This window comes from Heterodontus francisci, chromosome 24 (genome assembly GCF_036365525.1).
Source record: "Heterodontus francisci isolate sHetFra1 chromosome 24, sHetFra1.hap1, whole genome shotgun sequence".
In the NCBI taxonomy this organism is placed as follows: Eukaryota; Metazoa; Chordata; class Chondrichthyes; order Heterodontiformes; family Heterodontidae; genus Heterodontus; species Heterodontus francisci.
Window position 1 is genome coordinate 74,902,061 of NC_090394.1, and position 24,242 is coordinate 74,926,302.

At 44.5% G+C, this 24,242-nt stretch overlaps 2 protein-coding genes across 11 annotated transcripts in view; both read right to left on the reverse strand.

Annotated features, from left to right (window-relative positions):
* polr3e (polymerase (RNA) III (DNA directed) polypeptide E) overlaps positions 1 to 1,466 on the reverse strand; it is a 59,082-nt gene extending 57,616 nt beyond the window's left edge. For 3 of the 4 annotated variants that reach the window (XM_068056626.1, XM_068056625.1, XM_068056623.1), the window contains exons 1-2: positions 1,355 to 1,466; positions 1,096 to 1,201 (exon numbers count right to left, since the gene is read on the reverse strand). The gene's annotated coding sequence lies outside the window, so the exon portion shown is untranslated. The remainder of the gene's footprint in view (positions 1 to 1,095; positions 1,202 to 1,354) is intronic. The other variant, XM_068056624.1, reaches the window with a different exon arrangement.
* Positions 1,467 to 3,557: 2,091 nt separating this feature from the next.
* Positions 3,558 to 24,242, reverse strand: part of eef2k (eukaryotic elongation factor 2 kinase) — a 58,371-nt gene continuing 37,686 nt past the window's right edge. For all 7 annotated transcript variants that reach the window (XM_068056630.1, XM_068056635.1, XM_068056627.1 and 4 more), the window contains 9 exons: positions 23,802 to 24,012; positions 20,361 to 20,428; positions 19,725 to 19,799; positions 18,646 to 18,699; positions 17,466 to 17,606; positions 13,858 to 14,046; positions 11,156 to 11,280; positions 8,302 to 8,480; positions 3,558 to 5,449 (listed from right to left, as the gene is read on the reverse strand). In XM_068056630.1, the coding sequence (XP_067912731.1) occupies positions 5,340 to 5,449; positions 8,302 to 8,480; positions 11,156 to 11,280; positions 13,858 to 14,046; positions 17,466 to 17,606; positions 18,646 to 18,699; positions 19,725 to 19,799; positions 20,361 to 20,428; positions 23,802 to 24,012 (1,152 nt within the window). In that variant the 3' untranslated portion in view covers positions 3,558 to 5,339. The remainder of the gene's footprint in view (positions 5,450 to 8,301; positions 8,481 to 11,155; positions 11,281 to 13,857; positions 14,047 to 17,465; positions 17,607 to 18,645; positions 18,700 to 19,724; positions 19,800 to 20,360; positions 20,429 to 23,801; positions 24,013 to 24,242) is intronic.

Sequence of the window (24,242 nt, forward strand, 5' to 3'; positions counted from 1 at the left end):
GGCTGTACTGTGCCTAATCGGTAAATGGGATGCTGTTCCTCGAGCTTGCGTTGATGTTCGCTGGAACACTGCAGCAAGCCCAGGACAGAGATGTGAGCATGAGAGTAGCGGGGCGGGGGGGGTAGTGTTTAAATGGCAAGCAACTAGAAGCTCGGGATCATGCTTTCGGACGTGGCGGAGCTGTTCCACAAAGCAGTCACCCAGTCTGCGTTTGGTCTCCCCAGTGTGCAGGAGACCACGTTGTGAGCAGTGAATACAGTATACTACATTGAAAGAAGTACAAGTAAATCACATCAACTGAAAGGAGTGTTTGGGGCCTGGGATAGTGAGGAGAGAGGAGGTAAATGGGCAGGTATTACACCTCCTGCGATTGCAGGGGAAGGCGCCGTGGGAAGGGGACGAGGTGGTGGGGGCAATGGAGGAGTGGACCAGGGTGTCACGGAGGGAACGACCCTGTACTTTACTGCTGTTAACAATGGCTCCAGAAACAATCAGGGGAAACAAGCTATTATGTTCCAAACACACTGATACAGGCTGTTCTGTGAGCTGTGGTATGTTAGAGCTGATAAGCATCACATAGTAAGTACACGGATTGCAGACTCATGAGACCGAGTGACTCACGTGGAAATAGGAAAACAAAGGGGCCGAGGGGAGGGGCTGAGCCGTCGGAGGGCCGGGGCTGAGGGAGGGGAGGGCCGGGGCTGAGGGAGGGGAAGGGAGGGGCGAAGGGAGGGGACGGTCGTTTGGATGAGATGTTAAACTGAGGCACCATCTGCCCCCTCAGGTGGACGTAAAAGACCCCAGGGCACTATTTGAGGAAGAGTAGGGGCAGTTCGCCCCGGTGTCCTGGGCGACAGTTTATCTGGCTGTCACCATACTGCTGCTTGTGGGATCTTGCTGTGCACCAATTGGCTGCTGCGTTGCCTACACTTCACTGACTGAGGAGCTTTGGCACAGCCTGACCTGAGGCTTGTTGCCCTCACCTTGCTGACAGGCTGAGCTGTCCCAGCCGCTCCGCTCCATCTGATGCAATGTGAGGGCAACAAGCCGCTCCCTCCCCATTGACAGGCCGGGGCACGCCAGCTGCTGCTTTACCTGATGCCGGTGCCCGGTAGGCACTCCTAGCGTCCGGGGCGCGCTGACCTCTTGCACCGCGGGGATGGAGCGGCCTCATCGGGGGTTGGAGTTCCCGGGCCCCGGCCTGTACCGGAGAGAGAGGAACAGAGGCCGGTCAGTACCTGCAGCAGGACGGGGAGCTGCCTAAACCCAGCCCGAGGCCCGCAGCCCAAACAGCAGAGGCCGCTGAGCACTGCCAGCCGGCTCCGAGGCCCGGCTCGGCCCCCCCGGTACTCACCGCGCTCTCCAACCTCCCGCTCCCTCAGGCGATGCCGGTGAAATGGATGAACCGAGCAGCAACCATGGAGCCGACACGTGGGCCCGAGTCATAGCAGCAATCCCCGGACCTTAGAGTCCCCTGGCGGCCGGAGGACCACATTACAGCGAAACAGAGTCCCTGGCGGCCGGAGGACCACATTACACCAGCACACAGAGAATCCCTGGCGGCCGGAGGACTACAATACAGCGACACACAGAGCCCCTGGTGACCGGAGGACCACATTACACCAGCACACAGAGTCCCTGGCGCCCGGAAGACCGCATGACACCAGCACACAGAGTGTCCTCTGGCGGCCGGAGGACCGCATTACACTAGTACACACAGCGTCCCCTGGCGATCCTGATTATATCGACACACACAGAGCCAAGTTAGTGTGTGACTGGGACAGGAACTTTTTTTCAGAGATTTTATTTTTTATTTTTATTTAGAGATACAGCACTGAAACAGGCCCTTCGGCCCACCAAGTCTGTGCCGACCAACAACCACCCATTTATACTAACCCTGCAGTAATCCCATATCATCTACCTACACTAGGGGCAATTTACAATGGCCAATTTACCTATCAGCCGGCAAGTCTTTGGCTGTGAGAGGAAACCACAGCACCCGGCGAAAACCCACACAGTCACAGGGAGAACTTGCAAACTCCGCACAGGCAGTACCCAGAATTGAACCCGGGTCGCTGGAGCTGTGAGGTTGTGGTGCTAACCACTGCACCACTGTGCCACCGTGATGTTCCCACTGAGGGCACATATTGATCCGAGGACACCTAATTGTCTGTAGCCTGTTCCATCTGATGTCAATAGCATAATTGATGAGGAAATTCTGAAATAAAAACAGAAAATACTGCAAATACTCAGCAGGTCTGGCAGTATCTGCGAAGAGAATAACAGAGTTAACTTTTCAGGTTAGCCCTACATCAGAAGCAGGAAATTCCGAACCTGGGCAATCGTTGCAGGATATAAAAGCTCTTGCTCGTACATGGAGGATCTGGCTCCCATCGGGATTGGGTTGGATTTGCTGCTGAAGCCCTGTATGTCAAATTGATGGGGTATCTCCTGTGCTCAGGATGGTAGCAAATACATTTACGTTTTTTTGCAGAGTTCTGGTGCTTGTTGCGATGCAGGTACCTGCTGCCCATCATCAGAAGACTCAAAACCATGCTCATCTATTGCCCAATGACAGGAGGGAGAGGGGCACAAGTGGGGCCTCTTTGAAGTCAAGTTGACTTTTAGATAACTTGTTTGGTGATGGAAGATTGGAATTACATCAACCCTCTGGCAGGCTCCATACCTACTAACAAGAGGAGGCCATTCAGTCCTATGTAAAATGAATTTGTTAGTATTAATGCAGTATCCGGTAGATATGGGCCGACAACACAAAGCAGTCACAAAACAGGCGGCGGCCACCATCTTTTTAGTGTAGGGAAGAAATACTTATGCAGTAGGGAATGTTCTTCTGATGTCAAGGCTTCAAAACCATTTCTGCAACAGTAGAGAGGCAGTTCTACTGTGCATTTAATGTGACTTATCTGGTCTCAGGAGACAGAAACTGATGGCTAATAATGTATTTCCCAATTTAATGGCTTCAAATTAAATTGGTACCAGTCCTGACTCTCTCACCCTTTGCCCCACCATGGTGGCTATGCCTTCAGCTGTCTCGGTCCCAAGCTTTGGAATTTCCTCCCTAAACTCCATCTCTCCCTCCTACTTTACAAAATCATCAGAGCCCAACTTGCATATTTGTAGAAGGACCCTGTCGGTTGGTTATCCTTGGTGCCTGCCATTGGTACTAGAGTAGAGCGGGTAAAGCCCATTGCTTCATTTGATCTACCCTCCCCACCTGGTTTCCACTGTACTCTGATGGGGTTAAAAGTCCCCTCTCTATCATCTTTATTTTTGAGGTAACTGTGATACAAACTTTCATTTTATTCCCTTTATTGGTGTGGATGGGCACTTCTATGAACTAGATGGAAGGACATCATTCCCTATTGACCAAGGAGGAACATCAGATGATGGGCTACCTTGGTACTTTTTTTAATTCTTTCATGGGATGTAAACATTGCTGGCAAAGGCAACATTTGTTGCCCATCCCTAACTGCCCTTGACAACTATTCTATTATGAAAGAAGAGTGATATTTAAATAATTCAATAAAATTCAGAGATTTAAAACAATAAAAAGAATTTATTCTTGCCAACCACATCCACATTGTACATAAAAACTGTGTAAACTGTCTCCCTTCTATGGGATAAGTGCCTATCAATTCGCAGGATTGCCCTGCAGTCATTGTACAACCCACAGCGGTGCCAAGATAAAATCATGATGACATTTAATTATAAAGAGGCACTGTATTTTGTGGAAAACATTTGTTAACTATAATTTTTGTTGATTTATGATGAGGGAAGTTCCTTGTGTCACCATCATCCAGTGGCCCAATTTCAATTGGCATTTCAATCAGTTGTGCGTTAGTAGTTGGGCAAGTAGTTAGTAGTTGCCTCTTTTCTTTCTATAAAAGACAGGTTTTTCCATGGTTCAGTAAAGTCTTCATGCTTTCTTGGGATATGGTACCTTACAGGTTACACATTGCACAGTACTTGCATTTACACAGCCAGGTTCATACAGCGATGAATACATTGTTTTCGCACTAGGTATTAAGAGTTGTTGGATCATTCAATGATGATTTGGGATGAGTAGGTTAAGAGCATTGCTGTGAGCAGGGCTCAGACAGTGTGCAGCATTTTGGACTACTTGGATGGGGCAGGAGACGTCTTTATTAAATAATGGCTCTGGGACCTCTTCGGCTACTGAATGAGGAACTGGCACCTCAGTGCCTTGCACAACCCGGGGACTGGCAGAAGTTGCCTTGTCAACATTTGCTGTATTGCACCACTGTAGTGGGTTGCACTTTCTTGCTGATGGATGAGTTTATGGCCCATGAGGGGACCTTTCAGTTGTTGGCTGGTGCTCTTCAGGTTAGACTGAGGCTTTGCCTGCCTGTTGACATTAAAGATCCCATAGCACCTTTTGAAAAACAAGTTCTCCCAATGTCTTGGCCAACATTCCTCCCTTGACCAATAGCACCACAATGGTGATTCATCAATGAGAGACACTGATGCCACAAAATGCATAACAGTCATTGCATCTTAAAGTCATTTATTATCTAGAGTATATTCAGATGCTTTGATGCATTAAGGTGCTATAGATATACAAGTATTAAGCAGTCATGGGTGGGGTTGGAGGGGACAGTAAAGCCCATGGAAAACCTGGTAGCCTGTTGGCTCTGCAGCCCGAGGCACAGGAAGCATCTATAAAGCAGCAACATGATGCTGCTCTTCAGTCAGATGTGTCACTGTGTTGTGCGTTTGGAAGCAAATCCAGGTTCAAAGATGGTTTTTGCAACAACAGTGCTGCTTTATCTTGTAACTGTCTTGCACACATTCTCCCCCACCCTCACTCTCTGTAAACATATCTGAAGTATTTGAGTATGCTGTACTGCGGTCTCCTTTTTGTGAAGAATTTTGCAGTAGAATAGCACGAAGGTGCTTTTCTTAAACCAATAACCATAAGAGGGCAGAATCAGAAATGATCAATAATCATAATAAAATCTCACTTTTTCTGCAAATAGCCCTAGCATTCTCAAAAAATATAAAAAGTGCTGTTAAACTCAGCCAGGTGCCTGTGACAGTCGTACCACAGGCAGCTGATGCAGATTAACATAGACCCACGACATTACAAGAATTATAAAATAGCACAGCACAGGGGACTGCTATTCGTCCCACAGACTTTACACTGGCTCTGATCATTTACAAAGGGCATTCAACACAATGATAAAGATAAAGAAATCCCAAGCGTTCCGCGCAGACACAAAAGGAAGACATCTGACATTTAGTAAACAATAACTTTTTTTTTTAAATGACTGGCAATTGGCTGTGTGTAGGTCAAAGGTTTATTCTTCCATCATGCCCCAAGCTTCCTCTGCCCGCTGGTAGTATTGATTGGCGAGTCTGCCCTTCATATCTGCCATCGCTGCATCTGCTGCTTCTGTGAAGAGGTCTCCTGAACACAGAAGCATGCAAAGCACAATGTTAAACTGTGTCAGAGGTAGAACATTCACTTTGAATCACTTATCCTTCTCATCCCGATTAAATTCAGAGTCCCGCGATCCTCATCGCCAGTCATTCCCTGATTGAAAGGGCACCTGTTAGGGATGGATTGGGGTCAGCTGCCATGCCCTCCCCAGGGTCAAATACCCTGCTAATATCCACCGACAGGGCTCTTGTATAGAAAAGCCTTTGAAGTGAGATAGAAGCAAACAGTCAGTGCCCTGTGAAACCACACCCCAGCAACACTTTGTGTGTTGGAGAGAGACAGAGAGAGAGAGAGAGTCAGGCTGTGGGAAGGGATAGAGCCAATTTCAACAACTGAAGCTTAACACGTAACTATAAACAGACTACTTGTCCCAGCAAACAGCGACTGTTGTACTCAGACATGAACAAGGGGACAACAGCATCAGCAGCCTGAACAGTGAATACAAGGTTAATCTGACTATAAGCAGGTTAATTTGATTCATCAACACAATTTAACACAACCTATATAGCTGTAACCATTTCCATCTCCTCTCATCCCTATCTTTCGTTTCTTTACTTGTCTCATTATCATCCCCGTTTGCCTTGCAGCAACATCACTTTTGTCCTTTTAGTCACTCCTGCCCTCAACCCTCTCACAGACCTTCCCTTTTGCTCTTTCCCTGCCCCTGTATTTGATTAAAAGCTATTCTAGCATCTTCTAGTTCAGGTGAAAGGTCACTGACCTGAAAGATTAAATGTGTTTCTCTCTCTCCATAGATACGACCTGACCTGCTGAGTGGTTACAACACAGTCTGTCTATCACTAGAGGCAATCAAGGCCATCAACCTCACACTGCAACCTGGAACAATCAGACAAACACATGACCCTTATCAAATATACACAAGCAGACCCTTAACAGCCGGAGTGCTCTTGAGAAGAATGTGATGGAAAGATCCAGGCCACATGAGGCTAAAGCGCTATCCACATCCTTGGCCTGATATCATGACGAGCCCCATGAGATCTTAAGGGTATTGAGTGGAAAGGGCAGCAGGGCTGTAGGAGAGAGATTTAATTTTTTACTTGACCATCTGAGGAAGGCCCATGAGAAGCGTGTCTGTATTAGTGGCTGGTGAGCCTCCATGGCGTGTATGTTATTGTGCCTTCCCTGTGGTGCCTCAGGTGCACTGCCATTGTCCGTTTGGTCTGCAGCCTCCTCCAAATCTTCCTCGCCAGAGAAGGAAGCACCACGCTCCAGGAGGTCCTCACTCTCCAAAGGTTCTCCCCTCTTTAGCGCCAGTTTGTGCAGAGTACAGCACACCACACAATGCGGGAGACCCCTGATGGGGTTTATTTAGGGCTCCACCACACCGATCCAAGCATCTCAATCTCATTTTCAGAAGCACTACAGCCTGCTCAATGGTCACCTTTGTTGTCGCGTGGCAGGTGTTGTATGTTTCCTCTGCAAGGCATGGGAGCCACGTCTTCAGTGGGTAGTCCTTGCCACCCAATATCCAACCTTGAAGGCACGTGGGCAGCCTGAAAAGTTTGGGCTCCTGGGACTGCCCGAGGATGTAGGAGTCATGACAACGTCCTGGGAACCTTGCACAGAACTGAAGGAGCCACTTGCAGTGGTCATAAACCAGTTGTACATGGAGCGAGTGGAAGCTCTTCCTGTCGATGAAGACTGGAAGTCTTGATGGCTACATGCATGCACTGGATTATACCCTGCACCTGGAGGAATCTAGTGATGGCCTCGGGTCAGAGAGCCCTCTCTACCTGACTGGCAGATCGGTGTTAAACCACACTCACTGGCCGGGGCTCTTGAACATTTGTGACTAGCTTGATGCAGTGAGGAGCCACAGACTAGGAAATTCCAGAGATATCTCCAGAGGATCCCTGGAATGATCCTAAGGTGTAAACATTCAGCACTACTGTGAGCTGCACAGCCACAGGCAATGGGTGCCCAGCACTTCCCATTGTGCACAGCTCCTCCTCCGTCATAGCGCACAGCTCGGTGACCACCTCTCTGGACAGGGACACTCTTCAGCTACAACGATGCTCCGACGTCTGCAGGAGGCAGAGCCTCTGTCAGTAAGCCCTCTCTGATGGGTAGTGTCTTCTGTGCACGAGATTGGTTCTGTGCCCTCCTCATGCGAGCCCCTCGCCCCCTTCCACCCTCATGATCCTCCTGGCCCTCTGGTTGTTGCAGCCCCACTCCCATTGGCTGCGTTTCTCCCACTCTCTCATACTCCTCCTCACTGGAGGTCTCAAAACCAGAGTGCATGAGATTCACGGTCACTCGCAGCATTCACGACTGAAGGCCACTCACTCATCTAACAGTGCATCAATAAGCTGCATCTCGGAGAAACCTCTATCTGTATGTCTCCAATGCTCGCCAAGTTTGCCCAGACTCCAGCTTGTCACTCCCACGATTTATTCACACTCACCCTCCCTGCACTGAAACGCTGCTGCTCGCAATGGCTGCCAACTCCAGCCAACACTGACCTGCCACTGAGCACCCATCTCCTTATAGGTGGTGAGGCTTTGAAGCTCCACTCTTCATGCGCCCTTGTAAGAAAATAGCTTTTAATTGGCTCATTTGTCTTCCCCATCAACAAGCATGGTCTTCAACCTGGCAGGCCGGACCCCTCCAGCAAAATTCAACAGCGGTGTGACCACATTGGGCTTCCATACTGACGCATTCCCTGCCTTTTGGCCATTCCTCCCGCCTCCTACCCCATCGCCCAGGTTGCGAGAAGATTCCGCCCCAGATGTCAGCCAATGTCCATTTTTAGATTTTCTGCTCGCTTTGTTGAGTAAATGTGAATATATTTAGTCTACCTGCTTTCTGTGGGTCTGGCTCCAAACCAAACCCTCCCGTCATGTGCATCTCTGCCTTTCGAGCAAGAAGGCAATACTTAGGTTCATCGCCTGTGCCATCATACTCTCCACCTTCATCGTAATCAGTCATGTTCAGAGCAGCAGTGTACCAGTGTAAAGCTTCCTTCCAGTCTTGAGTCCTGCAATGCCAATGGGGAAAAGCTGTTATGTTTAAACATGGATACAGAGGTGTGACAATTAAACAGACCTCAGAGTGGCCTCCCAACCAGTGCACAGTTCAGTGTGGCACTGACCCAAAGGCCAGGAATTTCCTCCTGGGCTTTATGGAATCTTACAGCACAGAAGGTGACCATTCAGCTGGTCATGCTGTGCTGGCTCTTTGAAAGAGCTATCCAATTAATCCCATACCCAGATTTTTCCCCATAATCCTGTAAATTAGCCCAGTTAAAGTTACATGTCCAATTGCCTTCTGAAAGTTCCTTTTAGGTGGTGTAGTCCAGATCTGAACAACTCTCTGTGTGAAAAGTATTCTCATTTCCCCTCTAGTTCTTTTGAAATTATTTTAAATCTAATGCCTCTGGTTACTGACCCATTTGCCAGAGGAAACAGTTTCTCCTTACTTGCTCTGTCAAAACCCCTCATAATTTTGAATACCTCTAATAGGTCTCCACTTAACCTTCTCTGCTCTAAAGAGAACATCCAGCTTCTCATAGCTTTGATGCCCAATTTGTGCGGAGTTTTAAATCCCTCCATGGCCTCAGCCCTTCTTATCTCTGTAACTTTCTCCAGCCCTGGTCGTGTGAATCTCCCATTTTCTTCATCTCACTATTGGCAGCCATGCCTTAACTGTCTAGGCCCTAAGCTCCGGAATTCCCTCCTCAAACCTCTGTTTCTCCCCCTCCTTTAAGACGCTCCTGAAAATCCACCACTTTGACCAAGCTTTTAGTCACCCCTCCTAATATCTCCTTCGGCATCCATACAAGAACATAAGAACTAGGAGCAGGAGTAGGCAATTCAGCCCCTCGAGCCTGCTCCACCATTCAATACGATCATGGCTGATCTCATCTTGGCCTCAACTCCACTTTCCTGCCCGTTCTCCATAACCCTTCAACTCTTTACTAATTAAAAATCTGTCTATCTCCTCCTTAAATTTACTCAATGTCCTGGCATCCACCGCACTGTGGGGTAGTGAATTCCACAGACTCACGACCCTTTGAGAGAAGTCATTTCTCCTCATCCCTGTCTTAAATCTGCTACCCCTTATCCTAAAACTGTGACCTCTCGTTCTAGATTGTCCCAGAAGAGGAAACATCCTCTCTACGTCTACTTTGTCAATCCCCTTAATCATCTTATATACCTCAATTAGATCTCCTCTCATTCTTCTAAACTCTAGAGAGTAAAAGCCTAAACTGTTCAATCTCTCTTCATATTTCTTATATTTATATTTCTTCTTACTCTTGGGATGTTAAAGGCACTAGATAAATGTAAGTTGTTGTTGGGTTAGCTGATCTCAGCTGCGCTTGTGGTTAAGAACTATGAATTGCTTCAGTGCCCCTGGGCTAGGAGATTGGAAAAAATAATCAGCCTAGGTTCATGCCTCTGATTGCTACTAAGCAGACCCAGCTGCCAAGTGCAAGGACACTAGGAAAGGAGAGGATTGAGTTCGCTTGTTGGCTCTCCATCTTTAAATAGCCCATCAACTCACCATCCAATCTCACAGAAACAATACCAGAGGGTGACCAGCCATGTCCATCCCCATAAGTCATTGGAGTGGGGAGGTGGGGGAGGGGGTTAGGTTACATTATCAATTGTTGCTTTTATATAAAGAATTGGTTAAATGGAGAAAGCACATGAGCTGTATTTCATGAACCCACACAGCTTATAAATAGGTTTTCCTTATCTGGATTAGTCAGGCACCTTACCAAAACACACAGTTCATACACCAGATGAATTTCTCTTTGTTTACATCCATTTGTCCCGACAGTCTAACACATGGGCTGGGAATTTTCTTGCAGCTGTTCCTGCTCCACTGCCTGAACTACACCCACTGTGTGCTGGTAACTCTGTTTACGCACATACGCAGGGCTTCTGCTGCGCTTCCGGTAAAGTTATGGTGATGGAATGGGAACAGCTCCAAGGAGATTCCCGGCCCAGGCATGTGAAGAATGTTCAATGGCTCTCCTTGACTGCAGCAACTTTATATAATGGCTTCGGCGACATTCTTTTCTGTTCCTGCATTTTAACTGACAGATTGAACAATTCTTGCTTTAAAGAAAGGTCTGTTTGCTCAGATCTGTATCCATTAATGCTGCTAAACAAATAAAACTCCTCCCTTCTCAGTGCTCTGCACACTCAGCATTTGTTTCTTGTTTACTGTTGGCCATACTCCATCAGTTTCTGTCCTACCCTTTCATTCATACAGAGGTGTTTGGTTTCTTCCTTTCATGGCAGTACAGTTTCACAGACATTGCACCCCCTCAGGTACATCACTCAAGAATTCAGGTTTCATCTGCAATTCCAGATAGTGAACACTGATAGACTATTTGGCCACAGAAGGCATCACAACTGATCCTGTCCTAAGTCAGTGATCACATGCCTACACCTTCCAGCAAACAAATAGAAATACATAATTCAAATATATTTAAATTGAGTATATAAATAGGAATTAAATGCAATACCCATATCTTCCTGATGAGAAACCCTCAATATTAGCAGCAAAGTAACAGGACCCATTAAGACTGAAAAACATTCTCTGCCTTTGCTGCACTCTGTGCCAATTAACAGATGAGAGCCTTTTTGCAAAAACAGATGACAAAGTTGTCAGCAATAAAAAAAATGGAAAAAGATGCTGTACCTGTTGGGACTCAGGTTGACACCGGTATCAAAGGCTCGAGCTGCAAGAATCATGGACGGACGATCTCCTGCTTCTGCGCCCATCAGCAAGAAGTCAAAGCCACTCTGCCGGTTCTCTTCAGTATCCTGTTCATAGAATTGTGGATTTATTTTAATTGCTGATCTGTACAAATTTACAAGGAATTACATTGAGTCCACAGCACAGACACAGGCCATTCGGCCCATCAGGTCCATGCTGGTGCTCATGCTCCACACAAGCCTCCTCCCACCCCGCTTCATCTTCCTCTATCAGCGTAATTAATCTCCTCTGTTTGTGGGAACGTTTTATAGGCTCCCTAACAGTAGTCATACTGTTGGGCAGAGTATAAATCAGCAAATTAGGGAAGCATGTTTCAAGGCTAATGCAATAATTGTGGGAGTCTTTAATCATCTTATAGGTTGGGCAAACAAAATTGACAAAAGTAGCTTGGAGGAGGAGTTCATGCAAAACACTCGAGACAGTTTTCTAGAACAATATGTTGAAGAACCAACTAGGAAACATGCTATTTTAGATCTAGTATTGTGTAATGAGACAGAGTTAACTAGTAATCTTATACTGAAGGATCCTCTGGGGAAAAGTGATGATGAATTTCATATTAAGTTTGAGAGTTATGTAGTTAAGTCTTAAATTTAAACAAATCCAATTAGAGAGCTATGAGAGGCAGACTGGCTGAGGTAGGTTGGAAGATTAGATTAAATTTGATTAGATTAAAAGATATGACTGTTCATAAGAAATGGCAAACCTTCAAAGAAATAAATCCGAATGCTCAACAAATGCACATTCCCTTGAAGAATATGAACTCCAATGCAAAAGTGGTGCAACTGTGGCTAAGTACAGAAATTAAGGGTAGTGTTAGTTTAAAAAAAAATGAGTTGCCAAAATGAGTAGCAAGCCTGAGGATAGGGAGGGTTTTAATATCAGCCAAGGATGAGCAAGAAAGCAATTAAAAAGGACAAAAATAGAATCCAAGTGTAAACTAGCAAAAAATAAAATAAATTGTAAGAGCTGTTACAAGTATGTAAGAAGGAAGAGACTAGCAAAGGTAGAAGTCACAAAGAATACCCTGGAAATTGTGGAGAACCAAGGGTCTAATGAGAGTGAGGAATTAAAGTTATTAATACTAATGAAGAAACACTGAAGAAATTAATGGGAATAAAAGCTGACAAATCTCTGGACCTGACGGCCTACATCCTAGGGTTTTAAAAGAGGTGGCTGCAGAGATAGTGGATTCATTGGTTCTGGAAGGTAGCTGTTCAAGAAAGGAGGGAGAGAGAAAACAAGGAACTTTTTTTTAATTTCCAAAATATACTTTATTCATAAAAATCTGTAAAAAATACATTACCAGTTTCAAACAACACCAAGTCACAGTGGCACAGTGGTTAGCACCGCAGCCTCACAGCTCCAGCGACCCGGGTTCAATTCTGGGTACTGCCTGTGTGGAGTTTGCAAGTTCTCCCTGTGTCTGCGTGGGTTTCCTCCGGGTGCTCCAGTTTCCTCCCACATGCCAAAGACTTGCAGGTTGATAGGTAAATTGGCCACTAGCAATTGCCCCTAGTATAGGTAGGTGGTAGGGAAATATAGGGACAGGTGGGGATGTGGTAGGAATATGGAATTAGTGTAGGGTTAGTATAAATGGGTGGTTGATGGTTGGCACAGACTCGGTGGGCCGAAGGGCCTGTTTCAGTGCTGTATCTCTGAACTAAAAAACTAAAACTAAACTAAGTGCAAAGGAGGTCCATTTGCTTCATTACAATCATGAGTTGCCTCACAACCCTTCCATTTCACATTTGTCATGCATGAAAACAAGGAACTATTGTCCAGTTAGCCTGACCTCAGTAGTAGGGAAAATGAGAGAATCTATTATTAAGGATGTGGTACCAGGGCACTTGGAAAATCACAATATAGTCAACACGGTTGACGTTAAGACATTGTGTTGTGACAAATCTATTAGAGTTTTTTGAAGAGGTAATTAGCAAGGTAGATAAGGAAGAATCAGTGGAATGTAGTTTATTTGGATTTTCAGAAAGCATTCAATAAGGTGCCACACAATAGATTGTTACACAAGATTAGGGCTCATGGAACTCAGAAATATATTAGAATATACCAGGGATTGGTTACCTGACAGAAAATGTGGCATGTTGTAACTGATGGAGTGCTGCAAGGAGCATTGTTAGGATCGCAGCTATTTACAATCTATATCAATGATTTGGATGAGGGGACTGGATGTAATATATCCAAGTTTGCTGATGATACAAAGCTAGGTAGCAAAGTAATCTATGAGGACATCAATAGGCTGCAAAGGGATATAGACCACTCTGAGTAAAAAAACAGCTTTTGCCTAAGTTCCCTATTAGTTTTATCAGTGATTATCTTATATTTATGGAGGCTAGTTGTGGTCTCCTCCACAAATGGAAACATTTCTACCTTAGTGTAAAGTGGGGAGGGATGGAAAAATGACACTATCAGCTGTAGCACAGAGACAATACGTTTCTGAGGTATAAAAAGAGATACCCAGCAGCTATCAACATTGAGTAAATAATCGATTCTTTTAAAAAAAACAATGCATGTTACCAGAAGGGAATGCTCCACTTCTGCACTCCAGCGGATAATGCATTGCAAAACACTACTTTACAAATATCTTGTTGACAGAATAGCAAACATACCTCCACAGTGACGTCAGTCAGGATGTGATGAGGCAACTGCAGATAGATTAGACCAAGGGCGACAATTGCTTCCAGTTCCCCACAGAGAGCAGCATGTTCGAGATGGAAGACTGCAGACTCGCGATCCCACTCTTCCAGTTTATCGCAGAATCGACCAGCCTCGTGATAACGTACCATAGCCAAGTGCACCTGCGCGGGCAATGTAATTAATTATCCTGCGATTTCCAGTGAGACAGAAGACAAGCAAAGAAAGGGAGGGGGTAATGGGGAGAATGCAAGGCAGTGGGATTGGTTTTGCATTGTTCCAGTGAACAGCTGGTACAGGCACAATGAGCCAAATGTTCTCCTTCTGTGCTGTAAACTACTACAACTGTCCCACATACACAAGTTAATACAATTACAATTAAATATGAGGAAGGAAAAGTTATCTAACTTAGAATGAACTGTGTCATAGAGTCATAGAGAGATACAGCACCGAAACAGGCCCTTCGGCCCACTGGGTCCACACCGACCATCAACCATCCATCTATACTAATCCTACATTAAACCCATTTTCCCTCTCACATCCCCTCAATTCTCCTACCACCTACCTAAACTAGGGTCAATTTTTTTTTACAATGGCCAATTTACCTATCAACCCACAAGCCTTTGGCATGTGGAAGGAAACTGGAGCACCCAGAGGAAACCCACGCAGTCACAGGGAGAACTTGCAAACTCCGCACAGGCAGTACCCAGAACCGAACCCGTGTCACTGAAGCTGTGAGGCTGCGGTGCTAACCACTGCGCACTGTGCCACCCTCTTCACATCTTGAAGACTAGAATCATAGAAAGTTTAAGGCACAGAAAGAGGCCACTTGGCCCAACGTGTTTGTGCTGGAGAAAAATGATCCACCTATTCTAATCCCAACTTCCAGCATTTGGTCCATAGCCCTGCAGCGTACGGTACTTGAGGTGCCTATCCAGACTCCTTTTGAATGAGTGGAGGGTTTCTGCCTCAACTACCCTTTCAGACAGTGAGTTTCAGACCAGCACCACCCTCTGAGTGAAAAAGTTCTTCCTCATCTCCCCTCTAATTTTTCTACCAATCACTTTAAATCTATGCCCTCTTGTCACTGACCTCTCTGCTAAGGTGAATAAGCCTTTCACCTCCACTCTATCCAGGCCCCTCAAAATTTTGTACATTTCAATCAGATCTCCCCTCAGCTTTCTCTGTTTCAAGGACAACAACCCCAGCCTATCCAATCTTTCCTCATAGTTGCATTTTTCCAGTCCCAGCAACATCCTCGTAAATCTCCACTGTACCCTCTCTGTACCCCCACTGTACCCTGTACATCACTTCTGTAATGCGGTGACCAGAACTGCACACAGTACTCAAGTTGTGGCCTAATCAATGAGTTATACAGTTCCAGCATAACCTCCTTGCTCTTGTATTCTATACCTCGTCTAATAAAGGAAAGGATTCCATATGCCTTCTTAACCACCTTATCGACATGTCTTGCTACCTTCAGGGATCTGTGGACATTCACTCCAAGGTCCCTCACTTCCTCTACAATTCTCAGTATTTTCCCATTAATCATGTATTCCTTTGCCTTGTTTGACCTCCCCAAATGTATCACCTCACACTTCTCCAACTTGAATTCCATTTGCCACTTTTCTGCCCATCTGACCAGACCATCAATATCTTCCTGCAACCTACAGCTATCCTCCTAGCTATCTACCACATGGCCAATCTTTGTATTGTCCGCAAACATCTTGATCGTGCCCCCTACGTTTACGTCCAAATCGTTAACATACAACACAAAAAGCGGGGGACCCAGTATTGAGCCCTGCGGGTTGCCATTGGAAACAGCCCTCCAGTTGCTAAAACAGCCATCAACAATTACCCTTCGTTTCCTGCCACTGAGCCAATTTTGTTTCCACCTTGCTGCATTTTCCTGGATCCCATGGGATTTAATTTTTTTAACCAGTCTGCCATTTGGTACCTTGTCAAAAGCCTTGTTAAAATCAATGTAGACCACATCAACTGCACTACCCTCATCAATCTTCCTTGTTACCTCTTCCAAAAATTCAATCAAGTTGGTCAAACAAGATCTTCCCTTAATAAATCCATGCTGACTATCCTTGATTAACCTGTGCCTTTCTAAGTGACAGTTTATCTTGTCTCTCAGAATAGATTCCAATAATTTTCCCACTACTGAGGTTAGACTAACTGCCCTTTAATTATTCGGTCTATCCTTCGCTCCTTTTTTTAAACAGAGGTACAACATTAGCAATTTTCCAATCCTCCGGCACTACACCTGTATCCAGTGAGGATGGGAAAATGATGGTCAGACCCTCTGCTATTTCCTCTCTTGCTTCTTTTAACAGCCTAGGATACACTTCATCTGGCCTCAGTAGTAGGGAAAATGACTAAGAGGTCAGAAAGCCACCCGAAAAGCTAGATACAGCAATTATGATGTGGCTTTAGTGAAAATCTCACAAACTGAAAAAACCTAAATATTTGACAAGGTGACCCTGAATATTAGATTAGAGATACAGCACTGAAACAGGCCCTTCGGCCCACCGAGTCTGTGCCGAACATCAACCACCCATTTATACTAATCCTGCACTAATCCCATATTCCCACCAAACATCCCCACCTGTCCCTATATTTCCCTACCACCTACCTATACTAGTGACAATTTATAATGGCCAATTTACCTATCAATCTGCAAGTCTTTTGGCTTGTGGGAGGAAACCGGAGCACCCGGAGAAAACCCACGCAGACACAGGGAGAACTTGCAAACTCCACACAGGCAGTACCCGGAATCGAACCCGGGTCCCTGGAGCTGTGAGGCTGCGGTGCTAACCACTGCGCCACTGTGCCGCCCTTGTGCCGAATATGTATGGTTCGTATTTGTTAAAGGAGCTGTCAATTAATGTTTTACCAAAAGACAGGGATTTAACAACAATATTGTTTTATTCAGAAAGCCTACACTACTAGTCCAGGCCCAAATGCCAAACAGCACCAGGACTGAAAAGATTTGGAGGGACGGTGAAACGAATTGAGGACCTAATGACTGGGTGATCGCAACCTAACCCTGTATGTCATAACAGGGAGAGAAGACTGAAGACAACAGTGAACCTTTAAGATATTGGTCACAACCACTTTCACAACCCTCCAGTCAGACACTGAAATAGATATGGGAGTCAGCCTATCATACTTAACCCTCTCCAATACAGTGCTATGAAAGTGGAGCAAAGTTCAGGGGTGAGAATGCAGAGCAAAAGCAGGCTTATTCAGGAACAGGCAACAAGATCCCAATACCACTGGACCATCTGGTCTCTAGGAGACACATGTAATGTAACTGGGTATACTATGTTGTACTTCCCCTCTCCAAGCTCCTTGCAGCCAACACTGCACTTTATGTTGATAGTCTGGGATCAGTAATTGCTCTCTTGAACTGTCTGTACCATAAAGTCATTGCTCTCTTCATTACTGGCAGAATACTTTTGCAACTCAAGGTGGTGCAATATTAAAGTACTATATATCGTACAGAACTGGGAAAAGTACAAAATCTGCAACTCCTCAATCTTTGGACCAGAAGACTCCCAGCAGTTAGAATTACCTTGCCCAGTATAGACTTCCCTATTTTCTTTTCCTGCTTGATGGCATTTAGTCGTTCCACCTCAACAGCCACACATGAAGGGCGATGCATGTGAGCCCTGGACGTATGATAATCATTCCATTTATCTTCATTGTGGTGATCCTGAATAACAGAGAGTCACACCATACATAAACGCATTGGCTTCGAATTTCTGGCAACAAAATATATCACCTTGCACATTGAAGGTCTGCATATAGTGAAGCATTCATTCATCAGATTTAGGAAACAGATTGCTTCCTTTACCAATTGTATTTTGTGCACCACAGACCTTTGTTGAAATTACATATGCAAACGCAATCACAGCGTAAAATCATTTCATTTGCAACTGTCCAAGCTAGATATGCTATATCCATGACATTACATTAACCTCCTGCTTGAACAAACTCTTGAGGCAAGACCCTACAAGCTACGTGTAACTCCAACTGCCAGGCTAAAAGTATAATCCAATTTCCTGAAGTTCCCATCAATTTTCTCCCTCCCTCTCCTGAAGGCTCTAGTTGTGGCTGTGACACAGTTGCACAAACATCAAGAGCTTTCTGGTAACTTCACATTTAAACAAGGACAGTGAGTGTTAGAAGGCTACTTGAGAAAAGGCAATCCTGTCCCCAAACTAGCATCTGCTCAGAAGCACTTCCTATTAACCACTCACTGATTTACCCTCTCCCTGGCCCAAGAAGAAAACAGTTGTAGCACCTCCTATTCCAGCCAAGAACCACTAACTCAGTAGAGACCAGGGATCAAACCTGGGAGCTTCCTGGCCTTCACTGGTTTACCAATACACCTGGTGGTGCTTATACCCATTGGGCAAACAGGGGAAGCCTTAAGCACCAAATCTGTACACATCATGCATTATCAACAAAATGCACACAACACAATAAAATGCAAGGACCAAGCTATCATGCATGATCACCGGCTGAGTCCTATGACTGCGTCTGAGGACGATTAAGGGTTGGCACACATTGGGGCTTGCATTTCCCTAATTAAGAATAATAAGGTAAGGAAACGCGGTTAAGAAACAAAAACTTTTAACAACATACATATCTAAATGTATTAAAAAAAAATATTGTGCACTGGAAGAGAACAGAAAGTCACAAAAGAAGTTGATGAACAAACTCCTCTGGTTGCACAGTGCTCTACATACCCTTCGAATACTGTCTTCATCAGATTCACAATATCTTCGCATATTTGAATTCATCTGAACAGAATTGTAAAACAAGAAAATATCACAAGCAGCAATGACAGAGGATTCTGTTAAGTACATTTGGATGCAGCTCAAACTTATTAAGTGAATAGGACATATTCTTCAACTACACAGGATGAGTACTATAACCCTTGCTAAACTAAAACACGCAAGTTGGCACTTTTTAACCCTTCATCTATGCGAGAAAAGCTTGCTTTAAAAGATGTTATAAATTATGACCATAGCAAGTGCTTCATTTGAGAGCTGTTCCTCCTTAGAAGGTATATAATACATAACTGATCAACCAATGGGTTCCTGGTGCTTGGAACATAAGGAGGCCATTTAGCCCCTCAAACCTGTTCCACCATTCAATTTGATTTGTATCTTAACTCCATGTACCTGCCCTGTTTAAGTTACCCTTACTACCCTTGACTCACAAAAGTCTATCAATCTCAGGTTTGAAATTTTCAATTGGCCCCCAGCCTCAACAACTTTTTTGGGACAGAGTTTCAGATTTCCATTATGTGTTGATGCTACTGTAGTTCTTTTGTCTTTGCAGTTTAGAAATTCCGTAGCACAACCACCTTGGGGTGAGATGAGTGAGACTCTGTTAAAAATCTACTGCTGAAACAGTAGTCAATGTGGATGTAGAAGGGATTACATAGTTACAAAGAGTCTACAGCACAGAAATAGGCCATTCAGCTCAACTGGTCCATGTCTATGTTTATGCTCTGCACGAGCCTCCTCTCACCTCTCTTCATCTCATCCTATCAGTATAACCTTCTATTCCTTTCTCCCTCATGTGCTTATCTAGCTTCCCCTTAAATGCATGTATGCTATTCGTCTGTGGTAGTCAGTTCCACATTCTCACCATTCTCTGGGTAAAGTTTCTCCTGAATTCCCTATTGGATTTATTTGTGACTATCTTATATTTATGGCCCCTAGTTTTGGTCTCCCCACACAAATGGAAACACCTTCTCTACATTTACTCCATCAAATCCCTTCTTTATCTTTTATTATGATGGAATGTTACTCATTACCCGATCTGCTAGTTCTCCTTCCAGTTCACTCCTCCGCTCACTGGGGCATCCACTGTCACCACCGTTTTCAGACATCTGAGAGCAGAAACAGAGAACCATTTACAAAGCAGGCTCAGATAGTCCCCGAAACCACGCATTGAAATGGTTGTGTGACGAAGCAAAGAGGAAGTTAAATTGTATTGTGGGATAGCACAAAAACAATCTCCTAATTGTTACTTTCTGATCCAAGTCCAGGGCAAGTGCTCTGTTTGAAACAGCTAAACTGATAAGTAAACCAGGTTAAAAAAAACTCACTTGTGAGGATGGGAGGAGATAAAGATTAGTTTTATCATTCCGAAGCACCAACTGAGTGTGGACAAAATGTCTGATTTGCCATTTACTTTCCCTTGATTCCACAGATATGCTTTTGGCACTTAAAAACAAGGCATATCAAAAGGATAATGTGTGGTATGTGAATTGATATATTTTAACGTACTTATCTGCAATGTTAATTAATTGTAAGACAGATAGAAAGGTAGAGGTGGAAGCTGCATTCATATGTAAATTAATAGATATCAGAGCTCCTGAAGTTAATTCTACAAAATAGAATATTCAATGCAAAACTACATATTAGAACAGCAACATACAAGATCTTACCCTTCTCTCAGCCAGTGAATCACTGTGCTCATCTCCCAGATTGTCAACTTCATTAAATACTGTCCAACCTAAAAGAAACAAAGAAGTGAGTGCTACAGATTACTAGAATCACCTTAACCTAATCAGGGTAAATAAACTATGGAATTTAACCCCCAACACATCAGTTAAAAAACCCTAGGAAACCCATTGTTACGACCAAGGCAGGAGAAATGCACTGTTAATTCAGTCCCACTTCTCCACAGGTCACAGCATATCAATAAATTTTCCCACCTACCGAAGAATAGCCAAATTAGACACTCTATCTGTCCCCAGAATAAAGTACACCAGCCAGGTTTCTTTAAACAGCAACACTAACTATTTATTAGGGAAAAAAATAGTAAGTCTTAAACAGTAATGAGATAAATCTATATATATGAAGAGCTCCTCATGCACATACATTAAAAAAACGGTTAACTGGGGGAAAAAAGGATTTTGGTGGGAGTTTCATAGGAGTAAAAGGAATAATAAAATAATTGTTTGTCATGTTCTGGTAGGAAATTCTTCGGTTGGGTGACGTGCCCCAGAGTCGAATATTCGGATGCCACACGAAGCCTCTCCAGGCAAGGTTGATGAACAGACTGTGATGGGTAGGCATTCAAGGCAATTCAACTGCAACAGGCGTCACATAGGTCTGTCAGCAGGGGTGTAGCAACAGGTCTGCTTAGGACTCACAGCAGCAGTATAGCAATAGAAGCTTTCTTCGGGTTCCAGGATTTCCCAAAACACAGGAGCAAACAGGAACCACACTGGATGCAGGAATTCTTCAGAGACAAAAGGCGATAGGAATCTGCTACCTTTCAAATACAGAGTTTCTTTTGAAGAGATGCAAGTTTCCTTTACTATCACGCCCAGGTGAGAAAGAGGTCTAGGGGTTCCCTTTCAGCCTCCACCTGGTCTTACTGGAACAGGATTTAATTTTTAAACACACTGTGTTTTGAGCTCCCCCTAGGTGAATCTTTGTTCACCGCTTTCCAATTATAAGGCAAAGAAATGAGCACAAACAGGCTTTCTTAGGTTTAAAGAGGAAAAGTGAAATTTATTGAAACTTAAACTCTAATTTTGTTGATGCCTATGGATACACAACACGCCCACGCTAGCATGCATACGCGATACATACATGTAAATAGAGGCAAAAAAGAGAAGAAAAATAAAATGGAGAGGTTTGAGGCAATATCTGAAGAGTTTGTTACTGTGCTTCGAGTTCACTGCAGAGTCCTTTTGTAGGTAGTTCTGGCTTGTAAGTAATTCTCGCTTTTCATTGGGGCCCAGTATTCTTCTTAAACCTTGTTCACAGTAGGAGACTTTTCTCTCTTGGGGTTCCTGTGTCTTCAATGAATTCCAAAGCTGGTGAGAACATGATGAGAGCAGACAGGAGAGAGATGTTCTCAATCCAGGAGCTTTCTCTCAGTTCAAAATTCTGTGGCAAGTTCAAATAAAAAAAAACACAAGGTAGCCCAGCAGATTAGTCATGTGACTAGTTGGTGTGACCATGTCCGTTTGTGTATTCGACCATCTTAGCAGTTAACCTGGAATGTGAGCTCCTCCACCCTCAATGTCTGGTAATCAAAAGTCCATTGTGGAGCAGGGAGTAGCCCCTTTGTCCTTTCCAAGTACTGTCTGTTAATATGCAAAAATGTCTCTCCAGCCAAGGATCCATTATGGGTTTTTTTTTAAACCAGTTCTTTCTTCACTCCAGTGAGAGTTTAAAATTAATGTTCATGTGGCAAAATTAATATTCCTCATTCTTGGCAGGTGGGGGCCTGCATGACATTACAGAGAGAGGTCTTTTTCTGAGTCTTCCACTTTGATCTCCAGGCAGGTCAGAAATTGAATTTCAAAATGCCTGCTCTTTGTCCAACTCACTGCTTTTTAAAAGGGTGCAAAGTGACAGTAAACCTTCCTGAGCCGCTCACATGACCAGACACTGTGTCTCCCCTGTCATTCAAAGCGTTGCTCTGAAGAGGTCAAAAACCTGTGGGTGGCTTCCTCAAAACTGCTTGCTTTTCCTATTCTTATATATTGGGGGAGTTGGTGGCGTAGTGGTAACGTCACTGGACTAGTAACCCAGAGACCTAGGCTCTGGGGTCATAGGTTCAAATCCCCCCATGGCAGATGGTGAAAATTGAATTCAATTAATCTGGGAATTAAAAAGCTAGTCTAATGTCAACCATGAAATCATCCTTTGGGGAAGGCCCTCTGAAATGCCACTCAGTTCAAGGGCAATTAGGGATGGGAAATGGCCTAGCCAGCAATACCCACGTCTCACGAACCAATAAAAAAAAATACAGAGTCAACATCCAAACAGTTCAGATATTTACAGGTGTCCACGTCCACTGAAAATCCTTTTTTCAGTTATTTACAACACACAGAATTCTAAGATTTTAGTACAAAAATAAATCTGTCACACCATGTACTGAAAATGAAATTTGACTTATTCAGTCACTTTACACAACTGAAGCTGACCTTAACTGAAGGGCAACAGAAACCTCAAGCAGGGAGATGGGGCAAGGGGAGGAAGGGCAAAAACGAGAAAATAAAAAGTTCATACACAGTTTATTGCCTTCCTTAAAACTGTACATTAAAAAAGCATAAACTCCTCCCAACTCAATTCTACTTCCATTCTGATGAAAGGTCACAGACCTGAAATGTTAACTCTGTTTCTCTCTCCACAGATGCTGCCTGACCTGCTGAGTAATCCCAGCATTTTCTGTTTTTATTTCAGGTTTCCAGCATCTGCAGTATTTTGCTTCCATTTACTTACATTTTGCTTCATATTCCCCGATACCCTAAGCCAACAAAAATGTATCCCCTGGGCAAATTATAAACCTACTGCAGAGCACCTGTGTTCTAAAGGCCTGCTCGGGTCTGCAAACGAAACCCGACCCGAGCCCAACAGAACCACATCCGACCCGAGCCCGAGCCAGCCCGAGTCCTTTCATTTTTTCCTGCGCCCGACCCAACCACCGGAATATAATCAACTTTATTGAAGAGGTTGTGCTCTACCTTGGATAGAATTGCACACTGCAGACTAGTGCTGAGTGTTTCCCGCCTTGACGGGCTGGCTGTCACTGTGTCCGATCTGGCTCGACCCAACCCAAACCCGAATGCCGGACCCAGAAGAGGGACCCAACCCAAACACGTCGTCGGGTCCCGTTGGGAGCATGTACACTATATTTCAGAGTCAGAAGAATGGAGAACTCTGGGGCAAGAGGGTTCTAGGGAGGTTACAGAGATAGGGAGGGACTGAGACTATGGAGGGATGCGCACAGAAGCATGAAAATTTTATATTGGAGATGTTTGTGGAGGGGGTAGCCATGCTCTACCATGTTCCACAACACAAAAAACAGCCCCAACCACCCAAGATACACTTTAACAAAGCTAACAGAAAAAAACGGGATTTACCCATTGGAGATTTGCCCAGCAAGTATTCCTTAGGACTCCACCAAGATGATGGGGAGCAGGGGAGAGAGTCGAACGTGCTGTCACTCATATTTTCATCTGCAGAGTTCTCGGAGAGGCGTGTAAGAATTGGAGGTCTGGAGCCAGAGATGGTCCTCACCCGAGTGCTGCCACAGACTTCCTCCGTGCCTCGAAGGACAGTTTTTGCTGTCTTCTGATTCAAGGAAGACAGAAATGTATTTATACAAAGAAAAGCACGTATTTGCACATAGATGAGAAAAAGAAAATGTATGTCAACAAGGCTGAAGGACATTTTATTAATCAGATTGCCATTGGATTAGTGACCAGTGTTACTTTCTGCAATTATCTTTTATTAGAAAAGTCCCAATTATTGCTAATCAGATACAGATTTTTCTCACCCAGGCAGCTTAGTGCTGCCTCCAT